Genomic DNA, 24,774 nt, shown 5'->3' on the forward strand with positions numbered 1-24,774 from the left:
CTACTACCTTGGTACTAGTAGTAATATATACGTATGTATGTATGTATATTATGCAGAAGGCATTAATCTCTCTCTGGGGTTAATGTTATTTATATAGAGACTTCATATTTGTCCCCTGCATGTATATAAAGCTTACAAGTCTTTAATAGAATTGCATCTGAAAATTCAGTTTTTCATTCATCGAACAAACCACAAACCCCACTGACGGACTGGATGGAGTCCTCCATATCCAAGATCTATAACAGAAGACATCAATCATGTAACAGCAAAGGAAAAAAAAAAAAAAAAAAAAAAACATATCCGGATCAAATTCAACCCTCCAACGCTCAAGTCTAGTGGGGGATGAGGTATGAAACATGCCATCTAAAAGCACCCAGTAAGGAATAAAAAGCAAATAATATCTCCAGAAGCGAGAAAGCACAAGGGGACAACGCCGCGCGGTAAGGCAGGCTAGTCATTTCCCCTGAATATGGATCACCCGGGACGGTTCATCACTCCCGAGTCCTGTCAAACCTTTTTCCTCTTCCAGTTGTTTTTTTTTTTTTTTATTTGCATCGTCATCTTCATCTCTAGCATGCCCAGTCATAAGTAGAAAGAAGAAATGATTTCTACCGATTCCCTTTTGTTTTTATCTCCATACGAAGGGGTTTAGACAGCACCCGCGGAAAGCATCTTCTTGCGCAGGTGGTCCTTGTATTCACCAATGCTGCCATTCCAACGGCTGATGGTCTTGTGCTCGCACACCATGATGTCCTTGGCAATCTTGTCCAGGAGACGGAAGTCGTGGGAGACGACGACAACACCACCACTGAAGGCGTTGATGGCATCGGCCAAACTGTCAATGGTAGGGATATCCAAACCGTTGGTCGGTTCGTCGAGGAGAATCATGTTGGGGCTCTCAATAGCGAGCAGGGCGAAGACGATACGGGACTTCTGACCTTCCGACAGGGTACCCATAAGGGCGGTTTGGGATTCACCAGATAGACCGTAACGGCCGAGCTGTTGACGCCAGTACTGGTAATCCTGACTCTTCTCGGGGAACTTATCACGGACAAACTCCAGGGAAGACTTAGTAAGATCGAGCTGCTCAGCGGAGTGCTGACTGTACACGCCGAGCTTCAAGTGGGTGTGACGGCTGATACGACCACCAATGGGAGAGAGCTTTCCGGTCATGAGACGCAGCAGAGTGGACTTGCCAACACCGTTGGGACCGACGAGGGCGGTTCGGGAGTCCATGTCGACACCAAGGTCCAGGTGCTCGTAGAGGGTGTCCTCCCAGTTTCCAGAGTAGGAGAAGGAAACGTCATCGAAGGACAGAACCGGAGGAGGTAGCTTCTCCACATCGGCAAAGCGGAAGCTGAAGACTCTGTCGGGGATAACGGGCTGGATGAAACCATCGGCCTCCATCTTGTCCAGAATCTTTTGACGGGACTTGGCCTGACGCACCAAGTTGGCGTAAGTACCAGCGGAAGCAATAAACTTCTTGATGTGGGCAATTTCTTCCTGCTGCTTGTTGTAGGCCTTCATCTGGTTGGTTTCCTGTTCAGCGCGGGTCTTGTGGTAGGAGTCGTAGTTACCACCGTAGTACAGAAGCTGCTTCATGCGCATGTCGATCATGGTGGTACAGACACCGTTCAAGAAATCCTGAGAGTGGGAGACCAGAACCAGGGTGCGTTCCCACTTCTTCAGGTACTCTTCAAGCCACACGCACGCCTCCAGGTCCAAGTGAGCAGTAGGGTCGTCCAGGAGGAGCAGAGAAGGCTTGACGAAAAGAGCTTTGGCAAGAGCCACACGCATACGCCAACCACCGGACATGTCCTTGGTTTTCTTGTCAATAGTCTTCTTGTTGAAACCGAGACCGGTGAGAATGAGAGAAGCACGAGTGTGGAAAGTAGAGGGGTCCATTTTATCCATACGCTATGCGAATAAAAATTAGCCAACAACCAGAGCAGCGATTTGTGATATAGAAAAACTCACGTCGTACAAATCCTCAAGGATGGGACTCTCAGGACCATCCTTTTCCAGAATCTCTTCAGCCTGCTTCTCCATGCGGTCCAGCTGGTTCTGTGCCTCAGTGACAACCCACTCGAGGGCACCAAGCTCGCTGGGAGGGGCACCTTCGTTAAGAAGATAGATATCGATATGTTCGGGGATAGGGAATTCGCGTTGATAGATAGACTTGAGCAGGGTAGACTTTCCGCAGCCGTTCTCACCCAGGAGACCGTAACGACGACCGAAGTTCAGTTCAAGTGTAGAGTCGGTGATAAGGACTTTGCCGTGGAACACCAGGGAAGTGGAGGTGATCTTGACATCGCGAGAAGAGGCCATGGAGGAGAGCACACCGGTGGTGACACGATCTGACAGACCGTGCTTATCCATCTGTGCTGTGAGCTTCTCGACCTCCTTCATCTTGGCGTCGGTGGTGGCCGGCTGGTCCTCAGCAGGAGTAGCAGTGCCATCGGAATCGACAGCGGGGGAGTCCTCGGCGACGGCATCCTTCTTGGACTTGCCGAGCTTCTTCTTATCGCCATCGGCGGCACGCTTGGCCATGCGAGCAGCTTTAGAAGCGGACACCATTTTGAGTGTGAACGTAGACTAAGGGAGGGGGTATCAAAGGTGTCGAAAATCAAGGGGAGATGAAGCGTGTGTCGTGAAGGCGAGTTGTAGGTGGGAAAAAATGAACTCGACGAGAGAAAGGTGGATCAGAAAATAAAAATAGCGGGGGCGAAACGAGAGCCTTCTTTTTGCTTGGGTGGGGGGAGAAAGTTGGAATGGTCGTTGGAAAAAAAAAAAAAAAAGAAAAAAAAAACCCTTATCGATAGGGCGGGGTCAAGGAATTGAGAGAACAACCTGTTCTAGGTCCAGGGATGAATGAAAAAGGTCAGAAAGGTTTCAAACTGAGTGTCAATGGGATGAAGGGTCTGATAGCGACCGATCAAGAAGATGATGATGCTGATGATGATGATGGATGGGGTCTCGAGAGTCGAGATGGAGATGCGAGAAGGAGAAACGAAGCAAATCAAAGCCGTAAAAATCCCTTCACGTGGTGGGGCGGCAAACGTTGATCTCATTGGCTGAAACACGTCACTGACCGCGGTCACGGGTGTGGCGGGGCCTTGCCTGATCGGGCATTGAATAGCACGTGATATATTTGATCTTCGGGAACAGTACTGCTACTTCAATGCTATATACACCCTGGATTCCAAACAAATGCTACTGAATCCGGTCACGAATTTGCTCGAGGAGCTCCCTCTCTTCCACAGACAGCCAAAACTCATCCGGTACCAGCACTTGCCCTTTCTGGATAATAATTCGCATCGGCTCATCCGCAATCCCAAGATCAGACGCACTCACTGAGCTCTCCTCCTCTTTCTCCCCGCGCTCAGGATCCTCCGTCGGTTGTGGTTCCGAAAGTGTCTGCGGCGTCCACCAGTACAGAGGAAAACGGCGCTGAATATTGTTGATCAGCAACGCCACCGCCAACATCAGCACACACCCAAGTAACATAATGGGAATCAACCACCAGCCCACCGCATATGCCTCCGTCACGGCTAGAAGCGCCGTAGCTCCCGCAGGCGGGTGCACAGTGTTGGTGAGTAGCATGATGGCGGTAGTGATGGCACAAGCCAGCGCGCCTCCAAGTTCAGGCATGGAGTGAGCGTGCGGGTTCAACGCGAAGAGCTTGGCAATGGAGACGCCGATTACGCTAGCAATGAACTGGCTGAGAATGGCGTTTCGGGGCTGCGCGAGGGATGATTCGATAGCGCAGAATTCGAGAACGGCCGCGGCGCCCTATGGGATCACACGACACTGTTAGTAGAGGTAGCCGTGGGAAGATCCAAGGAGCGGAGCCGAGTACGTACAAAACTGCCCACAATGATTGGGGCATGGTGGTTCTGGAATGCAGGGACCTGCAGGGAGACCTCTGCAATTAAGAGCACGCCGCAGAAGACCCCAAGGGTAGACCAGAAGGCAATGACTAGGTTTCCGAGAGGTCTTGGATGCTGGTCTCCTCTATATCCAAGGAAGTGAGAGACTGGTCGAGGCAGCCTGCGCCATGGAGGAGCCGGGATGAATGGATTTAGGTAGGCATCGATGTCCAAATGCCATCGAGAGAAGTCGATGTGTTGACGCATGGCTGGAGGTTGTGAAGTTTGTTCCAGCATGCCACGGTGGCCATGAGTTGTTGTTGCTCCTTACTAACGACTTGGGATTCAAGACCGGGAATCGTCTATCGAGGCGGATGCTCCCAATCGATGCTAAATACCGAATCGAGCTGTTGTCATGTGGGTTGAGTCTGAAAACGAGGTCAGCAGTTGACGATAAAAAAAAAGGGTTCTTGCGGAAGGCTTACATTTGCTCATGTGAGTATGATTCAGCGCAGTTTAGCAGGGAGACGGTGATTATCAGGTCTAGTCAAGACATCTGCCCCTGAAAAACCTCCAACATCTCGTAACAGCGATCATTTTGCTTCTGACTCACGGTCCGGCGTGAAATCCGGGAGTAAGAAGAAACCGCAGAGAATGGACTGCAGAAGCGGCACTCTGGGCATGGCAACAACCGCAGCAATTGTATCTCCGCGGAGAGCAGTGCAAAGAAGAACATACGGTATTCCAGTGTATCTTTCTGTGGTTTTTATGCTGGGAGAACATTGAGAACCCGCGTTTTGTTGCTCTTCTTCCACTCATAGGTTTACGTTGGCTAATGGAAATTCCGCATGCAGCTTAGGGTTGGGACCTACGAGAGGTAATTTGGTACGGCTATACGTAATTTACGCCTATGACGTCATCGCCAGGTATTTTTGCGCTTTCCCGCTGTCTTTTGCAAAGAAGTAGAACTGAACCCCGGGTTCTCTCAGTAACTAACTACTTATTTAAGATTCTATGGTGGATATATACTACGGCGTGAAGGACTGAGCTTCCCAGCATTGTAACAAGTGCTGCATCATGTATGTGCAATTAAGTTCTCTTCGATCGGTATATTTAGACATCCAGGGTCTTTCCAAGTTTGGAACTCTCTTGAACCAACTCAATCAGTCGGATCACCTTGGCCGCCTCTGCTCCACTGACAGGCACGTCACCTTCGCCGGCAAGAGCTCGGGCCATCTTCCTGTAAAATTCGGTGTATGTGGGTGGTTCCACAGTGGGCACAACTTCTTTAACGGGCGTGTCATTTTGGACGGTGGTTAGGAAGCCTATCAAGGAGAGATATGATCAGCAGTAACACGCGAAAGTCTCCGGAGTACAAGGCATACCATAATGTTCACTGGGTTCTCTGCCATACCCACTGTCACTAGGCCGCAGACCTTCTTTGAGTTGGTCCTCTTGGACATCGAGATGGAACTGGTTGCAGCATGAGTAACTATGCGACAAGATTATTGAACCGGGCCAAATAAATACCTTCTTGAAGCTTCCCTTGTCTCCCCGGACCCAGAATCGCAACTGCTCTGCTTCAGGACTGACGACACCCGCCTTAGCAGTAACCAGCACGCCCGCGTTATAGTGTAGCAGCACGGTAAAGGAATCCTCGTATCCAGAGGTGTTGACTTCTCGCTGGGAGCCAACGAAACCAGTGACCCGGTCAGGCTTGCCCAGCAAATGCACAGCCTGGTCCAGGAGATGGGATCCGAGGTCAAAGATGGCGCCTCCTCCGGGGAGGACCTTGTTCTTCCACTTCGAGACCTCAGGAGCAGGCTCTTCGGGACGATGGCGGTCGAAGTGTGTTTCGAATTCTACGACACGGCCGAGAGATCCGTTCTTCACTAGTTTCGAGAGGGTCACGAAGTCGGCATCCCATCGACGGTCTAAGTGGGGTTCTTGATCAGTATATATCCTAGAAGACAGGGTGGAAGGAGGAACATACTCTGGTACACCGCGAGCAGTTTGTTGTTTTTCTGGGCAAGCGCAACGAGTTCATCGGCTTCCTTGGAGGTGGGAGTGAAGGGTTTCTCGCAGACCACTAGGAGCCGGTCGGGGGCGCGATTAGTAGCGGAACTAGACGACGCAAAAGCGTCAAACATGGAATCCTCGGATAACTAACCGTGCTTTCCATTCTCCAAAGCCAGCTTGGACAAAGAATAGTGCGACTCCGGCGCGGTGGTAATGATAACCAAATCGACGCCTGCATCCTTGACCATGTCTTCAGTGGTTCGGTAGGACTTGATGCCAGGGTGGTCCTTTTCGGCGTCATCATCAGGCTTGGGAGTTCGCTGAACAACGGCATAGAGGTTCAATTGAGGGACTTCTTGCACGAATGGGATATGGAAGATCTTTGCACTGAAGCCGTAGCCTACGACTCCGACGTTGAAGGTCTTGGAGGCCATGGTGGTAATTGTGGCGGGGTAAGTATTTCGATGAGGGGTAAGAACTAGAAAATGAAGGAACTTGCGAGAATACAGCAGTCGGAAATTGGGTCAATAGAGAGAGAGAGAGAGATATATATATAGATGAAAAAGATCAGCCAGAACTAGCCCAGAAAATTCCCTAGTCTAGCATCATCGTCGTCTTGTAGAAATCTGGCTGGTGTGGGGGAAGGTCCTGGCGATGGAAACCTCAGGCTTTGGCGGGGCAAAACCAAAAGCAGATTGATTTCCGATGAGCGAATTCCAACCATCTACGGTGTATACCCACTGCAAATTCTGATTTGATGAGGTAGAATTCATCCGGATCATATTCGTGGTCCTTAATAACTGATCACATTGCTTATTGCCCATCCTCTAGGTAACTATCGTGCATGGTCTACTTATCCAGCAGCCCCTCCATAACTTACTCTCGGATCCCCACACACCGAGTCACCTCGACCGCATCCTTTACGAAATTAGCATCTTTATTTAACCAGAAGCGGGAGAGAGAAACTTACCCGACATCCCTCTGGTTGCCGGAGAACACTCTCATAAACCAGGTTCGGGTTACCGAGAATCTCAAAACTCGGGATGTCATCCTCCAGCATGAAGGACTGCACCGTGCGTCGTTGGAACCCACTGGTATCATAGGACTTGGTCGGGCCTCGTTCGGCTGCCTTGCGCTTCTCCTCCACCGAGCTACGCACATACTCCAGATAAGGCGGGTTCCCCGGATAAATCACATTATCCGCCGCCAAAACGGACACGTTCGGCACAATCATTCCCAACTGTTCGCACAACTTCAGGTCCGTGGTATACGCAGGCTTGTAGTGGTCGATGAAGAGAACTTCCACCTGCGTCACCTCCCGGCCGGTGAACAGCTTATGCAGCGAGACATCGCTCCGACCAACGATGATGCGCACGAAATCGCGCAGCCCCGCTAGATCCACCAGCATGTTGGCGATGGCTGCGTATTCCGGGTTGAGCTCGAGACTGTAGTAGCGCTTACCCCCGTTCCGGCGCACCGCGTCGCCGAAGAGAATCGCAGAGTACCCCATGTAGCAGCCGAGTTCGATCATGGTGCCGGGCTTGCGCTCTTCAATGATGTCTGTCACGAACTTGCCCTTCTCGGGACCGACGTTCATGAAGTGGTATGTCTTGCCGAATTCGTCCATGAGGTCGAGCACTTTTTGGGGGTTGCCTTGGATTTCATCTCGGTTCGGTTGGCCGTAGATGAAATGGAGGAGCTTCAGCTCCCGGTCATCCTCGCGCTGTGAGCGAACGTTAGCCGTGTAAGTTTCGTAAAGTCGGGGGAATGGGTTACATACAGAGCCTCCAGGACGAGGATGAGGTTGGTGCTGAGACATGATTTAGTAAGTCAGAAGAAATAGTTAACTAATGTATGAGACAAAAAAGATGGAGAAAAATCTAGATGATTGAAGCCTGAATCACAGCCGGATTCTCCTGTTATATATATATACGAATTCGTCGGACGAAGCTACCTACTCGAGCAAAACGCCGACTTGTTGGCAGGATTATTTCCCGCATCTCTCTTTTCCTATGGCTGGAATGTACTGAGGCGTTTCTAAATCCGCCCAACTCTCAACAGACTCGGGTTGTCGGAGATGTTCGTCAGGTACATAGCTGAATCAAGTACTTAGGGCCGACAAGCTCGGAGAAGCCCACTCGGGGAAACTGGATAAGGGGTAATTACCACCAGGAGCCGGACATAAGAACACTGGGGTTTGTAAGAAGAATGTTGCAGTGACTCAGTGTCATTCTTTGCCGACTTGTTTGAAGGATCTCGAGCATGTCATCAAGGTGACGTTTAACTCGGTGTATGACTGACTGACCCCGTTTAGGGTTATCAACGGGTGAGGTTGAAAATGGTCACTCCACCATCAAAAACAAATCCAGACCACTGACCAGGTCCAGTATCACGATTCCTTCCATTCGGCCGGAACTTGACGGACGCCACCAGATATTACATCAAGTGGTACCTAGGTATAATATAGAGCCGCCATCATCGTCTCAAGAAACCTCAAAAAAGCCAATTCAATTGATTGCTGCTGCCAACATATATAAACAATCTATCGAGTCATTCATCTACCAAAAATGAGCTCTGCCGGAACGAAGCCAATCTCGCGCATTGCGATCATCGGCGTTGGTCAAGTTGGCGCCGCTGCTGCATATGCTCTCATCCTCGGTTCCGTCGCCAATGAGCTGCTCCTCGTCGATGTCAAATCGGAACTGAGAGACGCTCAAGTTCGCGACCTCTCTGATGTCACGTACAGCGGCAACAGAGGCACCCGGGTGCGCGCAGCAACGTATCGCGAGGCCGCCGAATGCGATGTGGTAGTCATCACCGCAGGGTCCAAGTATTGTATCGGTGCGTATCGCGGCGGCCAAGTTACACCCGTGCAAGCACGCTTATACCACCAGTTAGGCCAGACGAGTCTCGAATATACGTACCGCAATGTGGCGATTCTACGCACCATAGTCAATACGATGAAGCCGTTCAGGTCCGATGCGATCCTGCTTGTTGTGGCGAACCCTGTGGATTTGCTCACATCTCTTGCGCGAGAGCTCTCCGGCCTTCCGTCTAGTCAGGTCTTGGGGTCCGGGACTTTCCTCGACTCTGTGCGTCTTCGAGGATTGTTGGCGGACAAAACGGGGGTGCGTACATTCTTTCTTTCTTTCTTTTCTTTTCTTTCTTTCTTTCTTACAAGATGGGATGCGGCCCAGTAATAGGTACAGCGCTCGCTAATGTATCGTTGTGTAGATCGCTGCCACCTCAATTGATCTCTACGCAGTTGGCATTCACGGCGAGCAGCAGGTTCCTGCATGGTCCACTGCAACCGTGGCTGGCGTGCCCCTTGACCAGGCGCTCCCAGCTACCGCTTATAATCGCAGTGAAATCGTGAATGAATGCAAGCATCGATCCCAGAGCATTATTAAAGCGAAGGGTGCTATGCCCTTGGGAATTGGGTCCATTGTCTGCAGCATCTGCTCTTCCATCCTGCTGGACAAGCACAACGTCCGCCCGGTTAGCCACTTCCAGCAGGAATATGGCTGTTGCTTCAGCCTGCCTGTTGTTCTGGGAAGACGAGGCATCGTGCAGACGATCCAGATGCCTTTGAGCGCCGACGAGAAGGCCCATATAGCCGAGTCGGCCACTGCTCTGAAGGGCACACTCGATCGCGTCAAGGAGGTGTAATGGATTAGTCTGTAGTATTTTTTTTTTCATTAAGGCATGGGATGGGGTAAAATAATTTAATGGAGTAATTACAATTGGAGATTCCGACCTACACACACCTACCTAACCTAACCTTGCACCGGGCCTTCCGACACGCAAGAGATGACCTGCGAAACCATCTGTTCGTTAAAACAGGCCCGCAAGCTCCTCTTGAGTCACGGTCAAGGCCTAGGAGCCGACAGAGAACCCGTCGGAGTATTCTGTAAACTGGGAAGCGAGAATCGCCAGGAGAGCTGCCTGCCACCGTCTCTCGGATGTTGTTTGCCCAGGGAGGAGTCCCTCCCCTCCCACTAAGGGACCGTCGCGACGGCTGAGCTGCTGGAAATTACGGACCAAGGGTTCGCTGCTCATCTTTTGGTGAGGACCTGTATTCTGCCCAGGTATATTTAAATTTAGACATCTGATGCGTACGTTTTGGGTTATATGCAAGTATAGGGTTGGTATTCTGCTTTGCCGGTTGTATAGAGTACGTACTCTTCTCTGTACATACTGTGTGGAATTAGGGCTGGTTGCGTCAGCCGCCGTGTCACACCACCAAGCTTTGGGTTATCTGATCCTCGGGTCTAGACCTACAAACTCTACCTACAGGGAATTCTACTTGTTCCGCTCTCAGAGTATAACTCAATTGTAAGGTTATACTTTTAACATTACGTGATGAGATGGACTGACTGGGGTGTCTAGTGGTAACGGTTGTGGTTTCCGTCTGTTGGCATGCGAGTGTTTCCCTAGACTCGGCCGGTATTCACCAAGACAGTTGAGCTGGTAAATCCGATATTGACAGACTATTCCTCGATTATCTCAATTTCAAATGTTCAAAGACCTCAGTCCCTCCTCTAGATCAGTCGCTCGGGTTACTCCATCCGTTGTCCGATGGCTTTGACCCCCAACAGGTGAGCCACACTCAGGGCATGTGGATAGCTGCATAGCACCTCCACATTCGCCAATGGTAAAAGGGTGGCCGTTGACGCAATAATACCAGTGTCCAGTGCCCCGAAATTCACGTGCCATGGCCGCTACCACCGCCATACGCTCCTCGTTGCTGACAGGAGTGTAGAAGGTTGATCCACGCAGCATCTTTTCCGTACCTTGAATCTCTTCTTGGATACCGCGGGTTTGCTGAGGATGGAGTGCCACAAGATCTTTAGCGGCTTGTAGGGCTTTGTTGCCTTCTGTCAATAGAGTCTCTGATTGAGTCGCATCCTGGCTTCGTCTTTGCTCCAAGGCGTACAGTTGAGCGAGGAATAAGTATCCCTCGACCTGGGGTAGCACGCTTTGTGCAGCGGCCGCCATTTGGATAAGGTTGCGAGCCTGTTTCCTGTTGACCTCAAGATTCACGAACAGTTGGCTATTGCAAACTCGAGAGTCCTCGCGAGACCGCAGAGAAAGAAAGTCCGCGAGAAGCGAGTTATCCAGTCGCAGAAGAAGGGCGGTTGCTTGAGTGAGGCCCTTGGTTTGAAGCACGCTCTCGTCGAAGTCGAAATCCGATCTTACTTGCTGTTTCCGTCTTCGGGCATCCTCCACCATATTGCGGACTTGGCTAAATGGTTGTTCTTCTATCTTCACCTTGTTGCGATATTCAACCAATTGCTGTCTCAAACGCAGCAGATCTCTCCACCGTCTTGGGTCCCCTGTTTTGACATAGTTGTTCATCAGCTTCACCTGGTGATCCGGAGGCCCTTCAACTGTGACGGTGACACCATCCCCAAATATCTTCAGCACTGTAGATGTTTCAAGCCCATGGATATGAGCTACAAGCTTCGTTAACTCCTGAGCCAATGGTATGTACTGTCGGTTCAGATACAAGATGAACTTTTTCGTAGACTCGTCTAGCAAAGCACGCCTCACAAGTCTTCCGTACCGTGAGATACTTCTCAAGGACCCTCGGCAAGTAGCGCAGCTTCGAATATCAGTGATCGAAAACGGCTCCGAGGAGGCCGCGATGGCGACAGGTCGCTCTTGCTCATCCGTGATGTAATGCTTTTTGATGTCCATCTGCGCGTCCATACTTTCCATCGTCAAAAAGTGCCCACATGGCGGAAATATGCATGGGTTGTCATTTAGATCAATCTCTCCGTAAGACTGGCCTAGGATGAAATCAACCGGAGTTTCCTTGATCTCATCCTCCCCACAAGCTTGACAAAATCTCTGGTCTGGGCAAAGCTCTCCGCAAATAGATGGGCATTGGTGTCCACAGACCAAAGTCTTTGTGCAACGTAGGGAACACGGTACATGATCACATGGAGCAGCACACGGCATGGAACATGCACTGTGGGCACAAGCAGAGAGGCATTCAGGCACTGCGCATGGAGGGCATGGGTCGGAGCACTTCTGAGAGCATTTGGAGTGGCCACACTGCACATCGCAGGCAGACTGACAGGGCGGACAAGGGTTATCACCATGACACTTATCAACACAGGCGTGCGCGCATGTGTTATATTTACGACCACACTTCTGTCCACAGCTGCCATGGTCAACGTTGACGACGGTTTCCGAAGTGCGTGTTATGCAGGCCAGACATTGCCGCTTGCAAGTATGGCCGCAGGTCAAAACCTTCCGACAAAGGCTCTGGCACATATAATTCACGCTTTGAACATCAATGTGACAGGGAACTGTGACCCTATGGTTGCAGAGAGTCACATCCTTTTCCACAAGTACCATGCATTTCACGGTGCTGAGATCTTGCGCCTGCCAGCAAGGAAGACTGGGACTAGAATGCCCGCAAGCAAGAACTCGATTAGGATCAATCACGGTGGCTGTACACTTGATAGGGCATCGATCTCCACAAGGCTTAGGACATGGGTGTGAACATCCCTTTTGTGGTCGAGGGCAGGGTTCAAGACAGTGAACTGCTCCGTGGAGTAGGTCTGAATGGCATTTCTGCTTGCATGGATGACCGCACTGAAGCCGCTTGCCACACATAAGGCTGCAACCTCCCTCCGGCGAGAAGAGCTCGAAGTCCCCGGGCTTAGATACCGCAATAGCGGTGTCGGGGTGGCGCGGACATCTGAGATCCAAGGTAGGACCAAAATTGCCATCCTTTTCCAAAATATTGACAACCTTTCTCCACATTTCGACTCCTTTTCGTGCAGTCTCCGAATTTCCAATAATATACATACCATGCATAGCCCGCGATAGCAGGACATTGATCCGATTTTCAGTGCGGAGGAAGCCACAGCGGTTTTGGCTATTGCTTCTAACGAGCGAGATCACAACTACTTTAGCTTCTTCGCCTTGAAAATTGTCCACCGTTGCAACTCGCAAAGATTGAAGGAGGGTAGACTTTGTCACTTGTGGTCTTGTTGCAGCGACGTTTTCCTCAGTAAACCCGGCTTTCTCAAGATCATCCTGGTCTCTCTCGCCAAGGGTAATAGTGAAAGACTGGCTTAGTTGACGTCGCATGCGATGCAATTGCCCCAGATACGGGGTAAGAATAGCGACATCACCAGCCTGATAGGTTCCCTGTTTGACAAGGTGACTGACGAGACCGATGGTCATTTCGATCTCGTAATCATTCCAGTGAGATGTTGCCATTGCATCATCCTTAGATGTGCCTCCTTCAAGCTGTCGATGGTCTAGCCAAAACAGCCTTTTCCTCATTCCACTTACCTCTGGGTATGCCAATACCGATGGGTCATCTTGTAATCGGGGATATAAGGTGTCTCGAACGAGCTGGGAAATTGACGGATGCATGCGCCGTTGCGTTTCGAGGGTGCAAAATGGAATCCGCATACCGGTACTGTGCTCTGGCTCAACAAGTCTTTCGAACAAAGAAAGGTCCAAGGAGTATTGCTGGCCCTGTTGACTCTCCCGTGAGAGGGTTGAATAGTTTTGGATTTGGGGGCGTAGTTGTTGATGGTCACCGATCAGGATCAAATGTTCCGTAGATGGCAGTAGTGATGTGAGCAAATGAGGCTCGAGCACCTCGCCCGCTTCTTCACATATCACCACTTTGGACTGGAGGCAACGCAGCATATTCAGATTACGGGCTAAGCCCGTTGTCGTTACTCCGATGACATCTGCACTGCGCAGACATCGCAGAGAGAGCTCCTCGCTGACACAGTCAAAGGATGATTTGGTTTGCTGATGTGAGTCTAACAGAGACAATGCCTCCATGTGAAGTTCTTTCCTTCTCTCGTCAATCCAATGGTTGTAGAGTATTCTGCGTTCCGTGTGTGTCATGTCGTAAACAGGCACCTGTACCAGCGTATCGTGGCTACGTGGCATATCCCCGGTTTTTTGTCCCATTTTTAGCCATGACTGGATAATCGATTGGGCATTACCCTGCTTTATGTAGCCGTCTTCGTCTGTGCCAAAAAGGAGTTGGTAGTGATATCGATGGTATTCTTGTAAATATTTCTCCAGCTCCCTGTCGGAACATTGGGTGTTCAGTTTGAGGGAGTTGAAGTTGTCTTCAATTTCGTCCAATTTTCTTCCCAGCCGGTATTGTTCGCTTCTTTCTACTTTGGTTCTGTCCACCTGTCGATTCACTGTCCGGAGATTCAAGGGCTGCAAGACTTCTGATTTTGATTGGGATCCGATTCGAATGATTTGAGATGTGATGTTGTTTTCAAGCAGATCCTCCAAAAGCTGGTCGAGCGCATGATTGGTATAGCAAACGCAAATAATCGGGCCCAGGCCTGCTTTTTTCAATTTCCTTTTGTTCGCAAGCAGGACTCTGATCAGGGCTACACCGGTATAACTTTTCCCTGTGCCTGGAGGCCCTTGAATCAATGCTACCCGCCTCTGCAGGGCGCGAACAAGCGCAAGTGCTTGGGCATTATCCAAGCTTGAGTGCCTCTGTAACATTTCTATATCGACAGGTTGGGACGCTTTGATTTCCAGGCTTGAACCATGATCCATGACACAACGTAGGTCGAAACTGAACCCTGGCGCTAATGTGTACGCGGGGGGAGGCACATCAGCCACGCCACCAGAGGAGCCTGCACCTAGGGGAACGATGAATTCAGACATGGGAAGATCAGAAGCTTTCTGCATTTTCTGGAGTGCGAGTAAGGTGGACTGGAAAGACGGCAGAAGCACCCCCGGAAATTCCACGAGCGAAATGGATTGAGCACTCTTTCCTGACTGACAATTGAGAATATATTGTCGGTTCTGTTCAGTCGGTTCCACCAACTCTAGGCAAACCGAAGCTAGACTTGAATCCTCCCAAAGTGATCCGGTCGGTTTCTCCCTTGGCTTTGTATCTGAATTGGGCTTTCGTTTTGATCTATCACGGATATCTGATACGGTGCAGAATATGGCATAGCCCTGCGGATCAGTTAAACAAACAAGAGCACTTGATTGAAGCCTCTTTGATAATTCCCACCATTCCTTCTTCTGGAGCTTTTTCATGCTCTTGATATTTGAAGGCTGTTCAAACTGAACTAAGAACTGAAGCCCGGAAAATCGGTCGAAGGCGAGCGCCCGCACCTGGACTCTTTGATACACGTTGGCCCTTAGCTGGCTTTTTTGTGAGCCCTTACGACCACCAGATTTCAACTCGGTATGTATGACATCCCTAAGTTGACCAATTGTGTCCTCGCGCAGTAGACGGAAATTCCGATCGATCAGTCCAGCCAAACCGCCAATATGCCACTGGGCTGGGTCTTTTACAGGGAGATACTCCGATTGTGAACACAAGATCTCCCCGTATGTAGGCATAATCTGGATCTGACAAATCCCCGCATGGTCGTTATCGTGGCGGCCACCAGGAGGGCGCTTTTCCGTATGAAACGCTGCTGGAACTCCGTTTATTAACGCAGGCTTTGTCGCTGGAGGTAAAGCTGGCAGAGATGTTGCAATGTCAAGACGTCGTTGCAGCTTTCCGAGGTAGACTCTGGAGGCTTCAAGCTGCCCCTTTATCTCCAGAGCTTGAAGCTCCAAAAAGAAGCCCTCGAATCTCACCGCAATTGGTTTCAAGGGCTCGTGGACAAATGCGGTGGAGTTGAGTTCAATCACCTGGACGAAAAGTTGGAGACATATTTCAAGGTACCAACAAGCGACTTCGGCGTCGGATTGTGTATACTGTTGCACAGAGTCTGCAAGAAAGTGAAGGAAAGGTTCTCCTCTGCGGCCCACGGGGCCCCAGATACAGTTGTAGATTGTGACCACGTTATTTTCCACAACCAGCGAGGCGAGGACGTCGCGATGGGTAACGAGCTCAAGAAAGGGGAGAACGCTGTTCTTGAACAGATCACGCTTCCTAGGGTCTGAAAGTTCGACGTAATCTCTTTGGATCAGCTCCTGAATTCTCCTCAGGCCCCCTTCGGAGGACAAGCTTTGGATAACTTCTTGGAGAGCACCGTCGGTAGTTTCGATGAGCTGTCTGCCCTGTTGGAAAAACAGCCCCAGTTCCCGGCCCAAGGATCGTCCAGTCCGGCCCTGGTATGCTTTATTTGTCCACAGATCCAAATCACTGCGGCTTCTGGTAGTAGAATGATCTTTCCCCGGCTTTGTACTTCTCCCTTGGCCTTGACTTCGTGGCTGGCTGGCACAAGGCTCGTATTTGCAGTTCTTGAAATCACATCTCCCCTTATTCGCAAACTGGAAGCATATTCTATTTTTTGTTTTTTTTTTTTCGTTAGTACATTGATTCAATGAGCGGGGTCAAGAGCCTCCACTCACTTGCTGGATGCCATTCTGGAAGTAAGATAGCTGGACCGTGTGCTGTTCAATTGTGCTGCTAGACAGAATCAAAGAAGTAATGCTGGAAGATGTTAGAGTAGTCATAGAAATATGTTAGCACATTCCAAAGGAAAAAGTACAGGGCAGTCCTTAGTGGTGTTAAATAGCCTCTGATGTTGCAGACACGCTGGGCATGATACCTGGCAAGGCTGATTCACGGGTTGAATATTTTGGTCAGATATAGTCAATATGATGTGTTGCTGGGAGCCAAATATTGCCTGTTTAGGTTTAAATATCACGTGGTTCTGCCTAGCGTTCAGGAGTTTTAGATGCCGGCATCTTATAGAATCATGTTCCCCTCTATTACACCACCATGGATGGTACATAATCTCCCTGACTCAGTATGAAAGAGATAAATAATAGCAACACCTCAGTGCAAGCAGCCAACCGGAACCAGACTGGTCTTGGTACAAATGGGGATAGTTAATTGGCAGTTAGAAAGTACGCAGCCTGCTTGCCAGCCTCGTGCAACCAATCCTACATCATGCTTGGGTGGATAGACACGATACCATATACATCTACAGCAGTGCGAGAAATCTAGTGGATAGGAATATTTAGTTAGAAATAAGTGGCACAGCAGCCTTGCAGATAGCAGTGCTTCCATGCTTCAGCCGGACACTTTCCATTCAGCAAGGTATGCCACCTGTATTCTGTGTTACTGTGAAGGGGCACTATCCTCAAATTTTGAATTTCTATAGTTACTATTCTTGGTCATTTTCGTGGCATATATATATATATTTTATCAGTTGTCATGCCCCCCTCTTCCCTGTCATATATTTGGTAATATGCTTGGACGCGGTGGTAAGGTGCCTGCCTAGTAGTACTTCAGGCCTTTAGAGTGAGCGGCGCTGCCAACGAGCAGAGGGGATAGGCACCTCGTCGTTTGTAGGCTTTGGCACGGCCGTAAGCATAAGAATTAGGCAGATATGCTTGTTTTTGGTCTCCTAAAGGTCAGCAAGGCTCTTTACGCTTGAGAATGACGGCCAACAGCATCTTACATCCTCTTGCATCTACTGGGAGTCTATTAGTTAGCCCTAAGGTACAAGCTTTACACTACAATATTTGTATTTTCTACCTAGGTACCAACTTGTTTCAGAGAGTTAGAAAACATTGGTTAATACAGACAGTTAAGTTATGCTCCATGATCTAGTATTAGTTTCTATAGGGAGGAGTTGCTCCTGTAGCCGATCCAATTGAAGGGTAGGTATAAAATCCATATTAACGAGGGGTAGTTTTAAAATAGGAGTCTGGAATATGGTTACTTTGGTACATGTAAAGCATTGTCCAAGTAGATTTTGCTATTACAGATTAAACGACGTAGAAGCCCGTTCTTTGCGTCTTTGTGTATATGTCATATATCTAGGCCTAGACCCAGAGATGTCCAATTTAGCCACTAAGAGAGGGGGTGAATTTGTTCTGATATTTAATCAGTTTGTGTAAAAATTATGAAATGGTTAATTTTATTTGTATAAATATCTAATATCTACTTGTAGGTATAGGGTCAAATATAATACAAAACACTTATATAAATTCTATAGCCTATATCTTCTTGTCATGGTCAAAGTCTTCACCACTGCAGCTAACGTGTTTTAAATGAGACAGTAGATCAGCGGTAGACAGGAAAGGAGGAGATTCCCTTCATAAATAATAGGATAGATAATTATTAGCACTTGGTTGCAATGAAGAGTAGTAGTACCTTGCAAAGGCTTACCAGGTCACGCAGCTGGCCATCTCTTCTTGCTCCCAGTTAATAAATATTTCCCATTAATTATCTCTGCATCTACTGTTTAGCCAGCAAGCTTGCTTTGCCGAATCGTACTGCTATTGCAATTCTTGCATTCGAGCAATGATTCTTTCGGTGCACATCGAAGCCATTTATGCTTAGAAGCTAACTTTGGCAGGGATAATTTCAGGGACCATGTGCCAGGTATTACTGGCTACATCGTACTGGTTCCGAGTAAAATGGAGAAAGCGTTGATCAGGGTTCTGGTTCCATTTCGCGATGTCTTCTGGCGCTGTTTCCGGGGGGAAACCGTCCCGTGCCCAAAAGACGTTGACTGGCCCAATACGGGCCTCCTCTGGAATCAGTAATCGGGTTGCTGTCATAGCTCCCGTTTCTGCGACAATAGAATATGGGCTTGCAGCGGATTCAGATCCCAGACTAGTGATGGAGCTATGGGAGTCGCATCCGGAAATCTCATCACCATGGGCCTGAGTAGGCCTTTGATATCCGCAGTTTACATTCGTGGGTCCCAACATCGTAGAATTGTTTCTTAGTTGAGCTGCGAATTGTTCTTCTAGCGCCATGATTTGTCTGACGAACAGGACCGCGCTGATAGACTTGTAAAACCCCTGCACCTGGGGTGCTCGTTCTAGTAGCGCCAGTGCCCTGCGTCGAATTCCGGGCTCGCGGCACCTAAGGCAAGTGAAAAAAAGAGGAAGAACCACGGTGATGTCAAAGGTGTACGGTGCTTGGGTACCGTCTGACCGCGCTAGGGCATCCAGGGCGATGCCAGACTGTTCAACTATGGTTTCAAAATTAGGTAGATACGCATCGGTGATCATCTGTACTGACGATACGCAGACAGCAATCATTATCGATAGCATCTCGTAGTGCGCGATGATAAGGGCGACGGTGCCGATCTGGTTTGGTGATACAGTGTCGCTTGGGTGTAAAGATACCATTAGGCTAGTAAAGGCAGTGCGCCACGCGCCCAACTTGGCGGACAGGATTGTTTGGCGGTTGATTAATTCTGGTGTTAAATGAGATGCGTGAAACTTCAGATGATGTTGTGCGCAAGTTGTCTGGAAAGAATGGATTTCCGCGGTTAGAAGAATGATAGTTTCTCGGGCGGACTTGAGTGAATGAAATTCTTGCAACGCTGTGGGTTCCGTGTCCTCTATCAAACTCCTCAGTAGATTGCTGACGACCGCCCGGGCAATCGATCCAAGACGGGCAAAGATAGGGACTATGGTATCCTCTAACAAAGCCGCATTGGTTGCTGTCACGGCGCCGCACGCTATCTGGGCACGCAAAGCGAGAACAAGATTCCCACCTTGCCCGTAAAGCCGCAAGGCCTCCTCCACATGCCCCTGGAGGGCTTCAATGCATATAAATAATACACAGCTAATGAGTCCGACAAATGTATCTACGCTGCCGCGCTCGATTCGCTGACGCACACCGGACACGGATCGCGAATACCAGTTCAATGCGTCTCGATGGTTTTGATTCAAAGCGCGAGGTTTCCCGGGGTGCAAACAGTCGAGATTCGGATAGGGCTCCGGACTCTCAAACAGGGCACTGATAGCAATGATGGCATCCCACACGGCAGGCTCAGTGCGGCACACCTGTGGGACAATGGTTTTCCAGAAATCAAGATCCAGTTGACCGCCAACGAAAGGCGCGGCGTGTTGAAAATAGTACGCAAAAGCTCGACGTTCCCGCCAGACCGTGTTTGGTGATGATGAAAGCGGCGTATCGAGAATTGAGCTCATAGAAGATGCAGAGGAAAATGTGCCAGAAAATGTGCCTTGGTACTCGCACTTGCGACCTGTGCTAGTGCATCGGATGCAGCTTGGCTTTTCTTCTCCGCACTTGACTTTTCGAATTCTAGAAAGCGTTTAATACTGCATCCTAGCATTGAAGAAGAAAAGAACAGGAACGTACTTGCAAGTTTTACATCCCCTTGTTGATCGCAGAGGCCCAATTAATCCTGCCCTCGAACGGGGGGGCGGGCTAACAGGCATATCGGTAGCATTCCAGAGCAGGGCTCAGGATGCCACTTCCGCCAGAGGGTATCTATATACGTAAAGCGGAACCCCGTTTATAGATAAGAGGCTGAGGACGGCGGTGATGGTGTGGTGCCAGAGTCGAAGTGGTTATGGGTCGAGGAGACGCAGTACGGAGTAGAGTGAATCTGATGGTGGGTGAAGTTGAGCCTCAGGCACCAATTTCGTTTATTAAGCGCGATCGATGAAGCTTTCCCTTTTTTGGTATACTATCGTGGTTCGCAAGGATTTGCAGGAACGCATATACTCTTTTATTCAATTTGGCAATGGTAATAATTTTGCATTTCCTGTGTCCTGTGTTCAATAGACCAAGCTATTCTTAGGTTGTTCTTCGAGGTGTGAGACAACTACTCAGGGCGTTGTAAAATATGAGAGACCAGCACATCCTCCCGATATATTCCAAATCGGTCAAATTAGACGAATTACCGCTCTCCTCAAGTTCCTTCGGCCTTGATGGGGTATGAGACAAGACTTTTAATGGGGGTTTCAGGCGATGAGCGATTAGCAGTTAGCCTACAGGTGCTCTACTGGCTGGAGTTTGTCAAATTCAGGAGCAGCATCGTACCCACCACAGGGCATGTTTCTAGCGATTTCCACATGTCAATAGAAGGCAAAGACATAGTAAGCACATTGTCTCAACTAAGATGCTTTTCAAGGCCCCTTTTTTTCAATCGTATGAGTCTTGGGTTAAGCCTAGCAGAACAAGAATCAAGTCAGCCATTCAACATTTTTGATTGGATTAGGGCTCGGCGGGTCTTTGTTGGCCCATCTGGATTGTTGTCGCCACAGACTCCTCTTGACACACCCCAGATATTTGTCTTTGAATTATGGAAGATGCTCTCTGGCCTGGCCAATTGAATAGTTACAGGCGGTAGTTAGTCTCCACTGCCGACCCAAGGAAGAACCCCGGGGCCACCGTGGGTCTTCCAGATGCCCAGAAAAAAGGCTCCCCGAAAATCCCTCTACAGACGGATTAAAGGGGGGTTTCAGACGCACTAGATTCTTGTTTCTATCACGCGGGATGTGGCAAATCCGGTTTAATTCTCTTCTTTCTATAAAGTACGGATTTTTTGTTGGGTTCCTTTTCATTGATTAAAACTATATGTTGTGTGCGCCGCCAAAGCCATCTCCAGCTCAAGACATCGAGATTCCGCCAGACAGAGCAAGAGCAATAGATTTCTAGCTTATGGTCTGAGAGGCTTTCCACAGAGTCGAGTCGAGTACGCATAGAGCCCACCGAGCTGGCTATTTTATATGAAAAACGACATGAATTGTTACGTTGTGTGAGTTAGTTCAGTACCGTGGCTTTTGATACGAACCACAGTTGTTCCCGGGTTTACTTCTTTTCTTCGGGTTGTCTCTCAATGCTTACATTGAGCTTCACCAAGAGACTCATTCATTAGCATGTGTTCAAAAACCAACGGTAGCCATGTTGAAGGGGGTGACGGCATGGAAATACTCTTAAACGCAGACACAGTCCATTACGCCAAAGTTGCTACCGAGAAAGAACACTGCATGACCTTCTGGGAAGGTCTAAAGCTGTACCCAAAGGCGGTTGCGTGGTCGGTGCTCATTTCATCAGCCATCATCATGGAAGGATATGACGTTGCACTCATGGGCTTCTTTTATGGGTTTCCTGCGTTCACCAACAAATTCGGGCATTTAACGTCAGGTGGCTCTCGTGAACTATCTGCGTCCTGGCAAGCTGGACTCTCTAATGCCATGAGCTGCGGACAAATCCTTGGCCTCTTCGCGAACGGAATCATCTCGGAACGCTTTGGATATCGACTGACAATGTTGGGTTCCCTGGTTGCAAATGTGGCTTTCGTCTTTATTACCTTTTTTGCTCAGAACGTCGAGACGCTTCTCGTTGGTGAGATCTTAATGGGAATCCCTCTCGGAGTATACCAGACTCTTAGTGTTACATATGCATGCGAAGTATGCCCTGTAGCCCTTCGCGCCTATCTGACGACATTTGTGAATCTCTGCTGGGTGATTGGCCAGCTGATCGCCTCCGGTGTATTGAAAGGTCTTTCCAACAGGGTAGATGAATGGGCGTACCGGATCCCATTTGCAGTTCAATGGATCTGGCCCATTCCTATCTTTGTTGCCGTCCTGATGGCCCCGGAGAGCCCGTGGTGGCTCGTTCGGAAGGGCAGAATCGACGAAGCGGTCCACTCCCTCAATCGATTGACGTGTAAAGGCAATTCGGATTTTAATTCAATCGAAACGGTTGCGATGATGGTTCACACAAATGAACTGGAAAAGAAGATTACAGCAGGAACTTCCTACTTGGACTGCTTTCGGGGGCTGGATTTACGCCGAACTGAAATCTCATGTTTGATCTGGGCCGCCCAAAAACTTTGCGGGTCTGGGTTGATGGCCTATTCCACCATCTTTTATCAACGTGCTGGACTGCCGGTATCGCAGTCGTTCAATATGACCGTGGCTCAATATGGGATTGGATTTGTCGGCACCGTCTTGTCGTGGGTGCTCATGTCTTACCTGGGCCGCCGCAGGCTTTATGTCGGCGGTTTGGGCATTCTGTGTGTCTTGCTTCTGGTTGTTGGCTTCATATCCATCGCTCCAGAATCTACATACACTTCCTGGGCAACGGGATCTATGCTCCTTGTGTATACGTTCTTCTACGATTCGAGCGTCGGACCGGTCTGCTACTCGCTTGTATGCGAACTCCCAACTACCCGGCTGCGTATCAAGACTGTCGTCCTGGCCCGTAACCTCTTCAACTTTTGCAGTATCTTGAGCGGGGTGATTATCCCTTACATGCTGAATGTCGACGCATGGAATTGGCGCGGTAGAGCCGGTTTCTTCTGGGGTGGGCTCTCACTATTATGCTTCCTGTGGGCTTATTTCCGGGTTCCCGAGCCTCGAGGACGTACGTATGCCGAAATGGACGCGCTATTCGAGGGCAAGTTCTCTGCTCGAAAGTTCGAAGATACGAAGATCAGTCTTTTCTCCGATGAATCGGTCGATACAAAAGGTGACTTTAATGACACGATCCCAGGATCACCAACATGCAGATGAAAGGGATTAATACACGTCATGCAGGGCTCTTAACTGTACTGTACTATAGATTTCCTCTTCTTTTTTTTTTTTTTTTTTCTTCTTTGTGGCCGAGACTTTCCATCTCTCCCCAGGATAGAACCCTAATACGCCAAATGAGCCAAACACGGGCAATTGGAAAGGGCAAAAGGCAGCGTTCTTAACTCCAATGCGATCATCTATGCAGTCAGATTACACCTCTTAAGGACCAGTCTCTCCGAATTCCCCAATCACCTACAAGGCTATGGATATCTCGAGTAGATATATGCGGCGTAGTCAAAGTCACCTGACGGTCCCCTCGCAAGGCTCAATTAATGGAAATTGAAACTCAGATTGATCATCTTCCTCGTCAACTGTTTCAAGATACTCATTTCCTTCCTGAACACGGTCTCTTTTGCACAAAATTGCGAATCCTGAACTCAGCCCTCCTTGTACTCGGAATGTCCTTCCTCTCTGTCGGTTCGTCGTCCAAGCTCCCGCAATCCGTTTCGACCCTGGGAGCAGTCGGCGGTAAAGCGTTTGCAGATGGTGTGGCCAAGGGCAATAAGATAATAGCAACCTATGCCCCGGTAGTCGCTCAAAAGGCCGTTGAAATCTCCAAGGACGTCAAGATCCATGCAGCGAATGTTTGTGCTCCGTCCCCGAACTGCATCTACGTGAATCTCACCAACATTGGAACCAGGTAGTGGAGTGGAGTCGAGTCGCCACAACCCAGGTCTAGCAGCATATGCTCTAGCTGGTGTTACTGGCGCTGTACTCATCGTTGTCCCAGGAATAGTCTCTGCGCCTCTCCTTGCGAGCGCTGGGTTCACTGCGCCTGGAGTTCAGGCTGGTAAGTTAGCATAATTCACATATAACTGCTATCGATTTGACCGTTTGTCAATGCTAGGCTCCATTGGCGCCGCAGCCCAGGCCTCTATTGGAAATGTTGCTGCCGGTAGCGCATTTGCAGCCTTGCAAAGTGCTGGTGCTGGAGGTGCTGCAGGACTTGGTATTGTAAATGGCATCATACAGGGCTCTGGGGCAGTGATGCTGGCTTTAAGTGGACCCTTAGGGTATATCAAATCAAGGCTTTGATGGCGGGTGCAATGCTCAGGATATTAATGGAACTTGAGGAGAGGGAGCTATTCCAGCTGTCCCTTTGGGCTTTCTATCATGACAAGAATGAACTCGACTTATATGGAAAAGTGCTGAGAACTTAACTAGCATTGGGAAATGGTGTTTTAAAGCTCAAAGCAATAGGACGAGGAGGTCATCATTTCACGAGATAGAGTAAGATTGATATGGATATTTCCACCTGGCATTATATTATTATGCCCTGTTGACTCATTACAGTCCTACACAAGGTGACATGAGGATTTCCTATTGTACAAATCACACACGTATCCCAAGGAACATATAAACTTCAACCGTTAAAAGGGGTTTGGGCCTTTAAATTATCCATATTGCTTTGAATTCGAAATTCAATTAGTATAGTTACTATATTGCGGAAAATATGAATGGAACTAGTTAACTAGACGTAACTGACTGCTTATATGCTATCCCAAGGAACCGAGCGCAACCAAAGCTACCCCCTTCATTTCCCCACATCGCATCCTAGAACTACATTGGTATCACGTACCTACGACTAAGGGTACTCCGT

At 49.2% G+C, this 24,774-nt stretch overlaps 10 protein-coding genes across 10 annotated transcripts; 3 read left to right on the plus strand and 7 right to left on the minus strand.

Annotated features, from left to right (window-relative positions):
- Positions 1-274: 274 nt before the first annotated feature.
- Positions 275-3,041, minus strand: P175DRAFT_0554080 (ATP-binding cassette family ATPase ARB1). Its single transcript, XM_040900533.1, has 2 exons — positions 1,978-3,041; positions 275-1,917 (listed from the first exon to the last, which is right to left on the minus strand). The coding sequence occupies exons 1-2, from the start codon at positions 2,575-2,577 to the stop codon at positions 649-651; spliced, it is 1,869 nt and encodes a 622-aa protein (XP_040756213.1). The 5' UTR covers positions 2,578-3,041; the 3' UTR covers positions 275-648.
- Positions 3,042-3,213: 172 nt separating this feature from the next.
- Positions 3,214-4,583, minus strand: P175DRAFT_0471324 (HPP family protein; the record flags this gene model as incomplete). Its single annotated transcript, XM_040895082.1, has 3 exons — positions 4,355-4,583; positions 3,864-4,297; positions 3,214-3,792 (listed from the first exon to the last, which is right to left on the minus strand). Exons 2-3 carry the CDS (start codon positions 4,164-4,166, stop codon positions 3,214-3,216), a joined length of 882 nt encoding a protein of 293 aa, XP_040756214.1. The 5' UTR covers positions 4,167-4,297; positions 4,355-4,583.
- Positions 4,584-5,061: 478 nt separating this feature from the next.
- P175DRAFT_0497929 (putative NAD binding Rossmann fold oxidoreductase) lies at positions 5,062-6,500 on the minus strand. The gene is made up of 4 exons (XM_040896397.1): positions 6,040-6,500; positions 5,863-5,958; positions 5,400-5,803; positions 5,062-5,342 (listed from the first exon to the last, which is right to left on the minus strand). Exons 1-4 carry the CDS (start codon positions 6,320-6,322, stop codon positions 5,214-5,216), a joined length of 912 nt encoding a protein of 303 aa, XP_040756215.1. The 5' UTR covers positions 6,323-6,500; the 3' UTR covers positions 5,062-5,213.
- A 158-nt stretch (positions 6,501-6,658) lies between these two features.
- P175DRAFT_0513695 (O-methyltransferase) lies at positions 6,659-8,115 on the minus strand. The gene is made up of 3 exons (XM_040898766.1): positions 7,669-8,115; positions 6,859-7,611; positions 6,659-6,806 (listed from the first exon to the last, which is right to left on the minus strand). Exons 1-3 carry the CDS (start codon positions 7,705-7,707, stop codon positions 6,765-6,767), a joined length of 834 nt encoding a protein of 277 aa, XP_040756216.1. The 5' UTR covers positions 7,708-8,115; the 3' UTR covers positions 6,659-6,764.
- Positions 8,099-9,645, plus strand: P175DRAFT_0497933 (lactate/malate dehydrogenase family protein). Its single transcript, XM_040896398.1, has 3 exons — positions 8,099-8,729; positions 8,787-9,016; positions 9,123-9,645. Exons 1-3 carry the CDS (start codon positions 8,456-8,458, stop codon positions 9,555-9,557), a joined length of 939 nt encoding a protein of 312 aa, XP_040756217.1. The 5' UTR covers positions 8,099-8,455; the 3' UTR covers positions 9,558-9,645.
- Positions 9,646-9,667: 22 nt separating this feature from the next.
- P175DRAFT_0497936 (uncharacterized protein) lies at positions 9,668-10,087 on the minus strand. Its single transcript, XM_040896399.1, has one exon. The coding sequence runs from the start codon at positions 9,945-9,947 to the stop codon at positions 9,765-9,767; it is 183 nt and encodes a 60-aa protein (XP_040756218.1). The 5' UTR covers positions 9,948-10,087; the 3' UTR covers positions 9,668-9,764.
- An 84-nt stretch (positions 10,088-10,171) lies between these two features.
- P175DRAFT_0450803 (uncharacterized protein) lies at positions 10,172-16,308 on the minus strand. Its single transcript, XM_040894471.1, has 2 exons — positions 16,221-16,308; positions 10,172-16,152 (listed from the first exon to the last, which is right to left on the minus strand). Exons 1-2 carry the CDS (start codon positions 16,232-16,234, stop codon positions 10,401-10,403), a joined length of 5,766 nt encoding a protein of 1,921 aa, XP_040756219.1. The 5' UTR covers positions 16,235-16,308; the 3' UTR covers positions 10,172-10,400.
- Positions 16,309-17,821: 1,513 nt separating this feature from the next.
- Positions 17,822-20,156, minus strand: P175DRAFT_0554086 (uncharacterized protein). The gene is made up of 2 exons (XM_040900534.1): positions 19,948-20,156; positions 17,822-19,890 (listed from the first exon to the last, which is right to left on the minus strand). The coding sequence occupies exons 1-2, from the start codon at positions 20,025-20,027 to the stop codon at positions 18,162-18,164; spliced, it is 1,809 nt and encodes a 602-aa protein (XP_040756220.1). The 5' UTR covers positions 20,028-20,156; the 3' UTR covers positions 17,822-18,161.
- Positions 20,157-21,212: 1,056 nt separating this feature from the next.
- P175DRAFT_0471342 (MFS maltose permease MalP) lies at positions 21,213-23,170 on the plus strand. Its single transcript, XM_040895083.1, has one exon. The coding sequence runs from the start codon at positions 21,474-21,476 to the stop codon at positions 23,112-23,114; it is 1,641 nt and encodes a 546-aa protein (XP_040756221.1). The 5' UTR covers positions 21,213-21,473; the 3' UTR covers positions 23,115-23,170.
- Positions 23,171-23,446: 276 nt separating this feature from the next.
- Positions 23,447-24,503, plus strand: P175DRAFT_0554088 (uncharacterized protein; the record flags this gene model as incomplete). Its single annotated transcript, XM_040900535.1, has 3 exons — positions 23,447-23,762; positions 23,815-23,964; positions 24,022-24,503. The coding sequence occupies 3 exons, from the start codon at positions 23,447-23,449 to the stop codon at positions 24,207-24,209; spliced, it is 654 nt and encodes a 217-aa protein (XP_040756222.1). The 3' UTR covers positions 24,210-24,503.
- Positions 24,504-24,774: the final 271 nt, after the last annotated feature.

This window comes from Aspergillus ochraceoroseus (genome assembly GCF_002846915.1).
Source record: "Aspergillus ochraceoroseus IBT 24754 chromosome Unknown P175scaffold_1, whole genome shotgun sequence".
Taxonomy (NCBI): domain Eukaryota; kingdom Fungi; phylum Ascomycota; class Eurotiomycetes; order Eurotiales; family Aspergillaceae; genus Aspergillus; species Aspergillus ochraceoroseus.